Genomic DNA, 4,477 nt, shown 5'->3' with positions numbered 1-4,477 from the left:
GGTATTTAAACTATCATAGACATCTGATTGAGAGCTTTAAATCAATAAAACATATCCTCTGATCATTGCTGTCATGACATCCTCTCTGCAGGGGTTATTTATTAGCTGCAACACTCACTAGTATCCATCGCGAACTGCAACATGACCTGACACTTGTGGTTGAAAGTGAACAGACTCTGTCCGACCATGCTCCCCTCGTGTTTATCCGCTTTTCTCTTCGGGAATAAGCCGTATCCATAATCCTCCTCTTGTTTCGGCTGATCCATCGTGTGTAATGTTGTCAGCGGTTTGGAAATGTGAGCATCGGTTCCTCTGGTTTAGCTAACTGCTAGCAAGAGAGGTCATCGCTGTTTTGTAGATCACGTGGTCGCAAAAGGTCAAAGGTAATGAAATGAATATTTATTCGCAAATTTGTATTTTGTTTATATCGTTCTTATATACCAAAAAAAGTCAAGAAATGTAACTCACGTTAATTTAATGTAAGAAATATATATTATTTTCAATGCAGCTTTGTTAGACTGCTATAATCAGGAGATCGTCTATTGAGAACATGTAGGAAAGTCGTTCACTCCAATGCGTAGACCAAAACTAAAAGCATGTCACAAAACCTGGAGGAACAGTGTTTAGCTTTTAACATTACAAAGAAAATGGGCCCAGGGGAAATCTTTATGTGGATATTTTGTTTATTTAATTTGTTTAGTGTGGGATAAAAAAAAAAAATTACAAAAGTATTAATAAATAAAGAAAGAAAATGACAATCAATAATACATTAAACATGTACAGAAAGAAATATATAAATTTGGCCAATGGAAGATGAAAAATGACATAAGAACCAATACATACAATTCAATAAATATTGACATAAATAAATACAGGAATAAATAAATAGAACTTGATTTGACAAATGGAGGACAAAAAATGGCAAGTATCAGTAAATGAAATGAAATAAATGTATACATAAATAAACACAGAAATTAATTTGGCTTATGAAAGAGGAAAAAACGAACTAAGTACCAGTAAATATAATAGAAATAAAATAAACAAATACAGAAATAAATAAAGAAAATACTAATAAAAGCTGAAATAATAAGCAATTACAAGAACAAATTAAGAAATCTATGCAGAGGTTAACATTAACATACAGGTAAAGAATCATACCAAAAAAAATGCAGTACAAAAATGTTGCCTATTTAGTTTTACATCCATCTATTTATTTCCATATTTAAATATTTATTTATTTATTGAAAGTTGGGGTTTTTTTTGTTTTTTGTTTTTTTTTCTCTGTATGGGCTACCCAATTATAGTTACAGTAAGTTTTCTGTAGAAACAATAGACGATCTTTGGTTACGCCCTGCGCACGCTCAGCAGCGCAAAGGCTGCTGGTACTCTGCTGTCATGGCTCCCAACGTAAACAGAAAGCTATCAATACCGACACACTGAGTTGTCGTAATTAGCCAAAATAACTGCTGCTACGTTATAACTGTAAATATCAGCCGGAGGAGGAAGTGTTGTCAGGTACTTTACAAGGTTCATGTAGTTACAGAGTTACATATATTTACTTTATCCGCTCGAAGTGTTTTTTTTGCTAGCTAGCTGTTAGCCTCAAACGCATGACGGCGTGATTCTTCCTCTCGGCTGAAACTTCAAGACCACAACTGCAACAACAACAATTTCTCCAAAACAAATGTGTCTTTCACAGGCAGTAACATGTCCGGGGGAAACAAAGCCTTTGAGTTACAGCTTCAGATGCGGCAAAACGCGGAGGATCTGCACGGCTTCATGAGGGAGCTGGAGAGCTGGGAGACGGACATCAAGAAGAAGGACGAGGAGCTGAGGACAGGAGGACACCAGGAGGACCAGGTTTGTCCCTGCTGCACACATGATGTACCTGAAAGACATACTTGAGTAAAAGTACAGATGTCTGACCAGAAAATGACTTTGGTAGAAGTTAAAATCACCTATTAGATTGTTACCTGAGCGAAAGTGTCTGATATTTACTTCACTTAAGTATCAGAAGTTTTTTCTTTATATTAAATGTACTTAAGTATTGGAAGTAAAAGTACAAGTACATGTTAGTATTAAAGAAATTAAGAATTTACTTATCTATTCCTGTATTTGGGTACACATTATTTTTATATTTACCTTTTTACTTATTTATTCCTGTATTTAGCTATACATTCATTGTTTTAGTATCTATATTGAATTCTTTATTCCTGTATTTATATTGAATTCTTTATTCCTGTATTTAGTTATAGATGAATTTTGATGTTTGTTTCGTCTTCTACACCACCTGTGCAATAATGTCTGTAGGCTATATTTCTATATACGTACAGTAAATACACTGTGTGTTTTAAGCTGTCCTATTCAACTGTCAGTCATGGGGATACAGTAAATGTATAAGTGAAAGATGTTTATAGATTTTATATTTCTAATTTTATCTGATTTGTATTTTTGTAATATTTGTATCTTTATCAGCACCCTTTTTCTCTCTTCTACTTCTAGTTCTTGAGTTGTTGTAATATGTGAATATCCCAAATGCGGGATTAATAAAGTCTTAAAAATACAGAATACGTTACACTTGAATGACACTTTGCTATAACTCTTATGTGATTAATTTATGATCTAACTTGCAAGGTAGGACCACTGATATGCCAAACCTTACAATTTTATGTTACGATTTTTTGTAGTAATTAAGTAATGAAACTGCTCTGAGGAAATGTGGTGGAGTAAATGTAAAAGTTGACAGAAATATAAAAACCCAAGTACAGATACTCCCAAAATACTCAAATATTGTTACAAGATATTATTACTCCATTACATTACACCACTGCACCTGTGGATGATCTTCAGGTGTGAGCAGCGTGTTGTGTCTGTGTTTCAGAAGAAGCTCCCACCAGTGCGCAACAAAGACTACAAAACAAAGATGAGGGAAAGGAAGAAGAAGAAGAAGGAGGGCAACGGAGACACAAAGACAGAGGAGTCCAAGGAAGCTTCGAGGATAAAAGCATACGACTACAGATCGTGGGACAAGTTTGACGTGGTAGTTAATTCTTTCTTTTTTCTGGAGGATATGTTTACAGTCATATTCATACTCATCCATACTTTAAATCTTTTATTTATCATGTCCATATTCAACAATATTTAATACACCTTTGGTGGGGATATTAATTTCCAAAATACACCTACAAGATGAGCACACAACCCAAACTTTACAATTTATAATTCAATAAAAAAAAAACCACAAGAAAAATACACACATATATATATATATATATATATACAAAACAGTAAAAACAATACCATTGAAAAAAGTGATAAAATGAAGCTTAAAATGATAATAATCACAATAACGACAAAGAGGTGACGAGGGGCCACTGAGTGCGATTACATGGATATGAATAACCAGTTTGTGAGGCTTATACTGTTTATGACCATAATCGGGATATTGTGTTTACATGAGCACAGAGAAATCGGGTTATTCACATTTTGCGTATGTATCCCAGTTTCTTTTAGAGTCCTCCACCTCGCACATTAAGTTTCTCATAAGCATAAAATGGTGTTTACATGCTTAAACACATAAACGGGACACTCCAAAAAACGATCATAAACGGGTTATTCATGTCCATGTAGAAGCACTCATTTTCGTTATTAAACTGTCATCTTTTTGTATTTTTTCCATTTTACCCTGCCTCTGCATTGATTAATGCTGGGGGTTTGCGGCTTTAGCCAGGAGGCTTAAAGAGTTGTTTTTTGATGAAGTCAATACCTTTTTAATCTCTTTTTGAATATTCCTCCAGTGAATCAATTCTTTAAAAACATGATGATTGGACATGATCAGTTAAGTCTTGGAGCAGTTGACTCAGAGATTTACGCGTCTGTGGTTTCAGGACAAGGCTCTGGCAGAGATGGACAAGGAGGAGAGTCCCGCAGAGTCGAACGAGTCGGACTCTGAGGAAGCTGCAGCGGATCAGGAGAGAGCGCTGGCTGAGAAAGAAAAGGTAGCTACTTTGTGAGAAGTACTGCAGTGACATAACTAAAGAGAAGAAGAATTTATTCTTTCGTTAAGCAGATTATATTTTCATTTTCAGGGTAATGCTTTTTTCAAAGAAGGGAAGTACGACGACGCCATTGAGTGTTACACCAGAGGGATGGGTGCCGATCCTTACAACCCTGTGCTCCCTACAAACAGAGCCACCTCCTTCTTCAGACTCAAAAAGTAAACAGATCACAAGGCTGCCGTATTGCACCAAAGAAGGAGTTTTATTTCGCTGTAAATCACTGAGACTTTGTTCTGTGCAGGTTTGCTGTGGCAGAGTCCGACTGCAACTTGGCGATCGCTCTGGACAGCAACTACTTCAAAGCGTACGCACGAAGAGGAGCAGCACGGTTTGCACTGAAGAAATATGAATCTGCGTTAGAAGGTGACTAACTGTTCACAGGATCAAATCTTCTTTTTTATTTGAGTGCATTGAGATAA

The 4,477-nt window shown here is 35.7% G+C and overlaps 1 protein-coding gene across 1 annotated transcript; it reads left to right on the top strand.

The window, feature by feature from the left end:
- Positions 1-1,494: 1,494 nt before the first annotated feature.
- Positions 1,495-4,421, top strand: LOC121938235 (RNA polymerase II-associated protein 3-like; the record flags this gene model as incomplete). The annotated part of the gene is made up of 6 exons (XM_042481506.1): positions 1,495-1,515; positions 1,700-1,860; positions 2,882-3,040; positions 3,888-3,998; positions 4,089-4,216; positions 4,300-4,421. Coding segments are annotated over exons 2-6 (673 nt in total), but the record flags the coding sequence as incomplete, so codon positions are not given.
- Positions 4,422-4,477: the final 56 nt, after the last annotated feature.

The sequence above is a fragment of the Plectropomus leopardus genome, unplaced genomic scaffold (genome assembly GCF_008729295.1).
Source record: "Plectropomus leopardus isolate mb unplaced genomic scaffold, YSFRI_Pleo_2.0 unplaced_scaffold28934, whole genome shotgun sequence".
Lineage (NCBI taxonomy): Eukaryota > Metazoa > Chordata > Actinopteri > Perciformes > Serranidae > Plectropomus > Plectropomus leopardus.
This window is presented reverse-complemented; position numbering and strand designations above follow the sequence as displayed.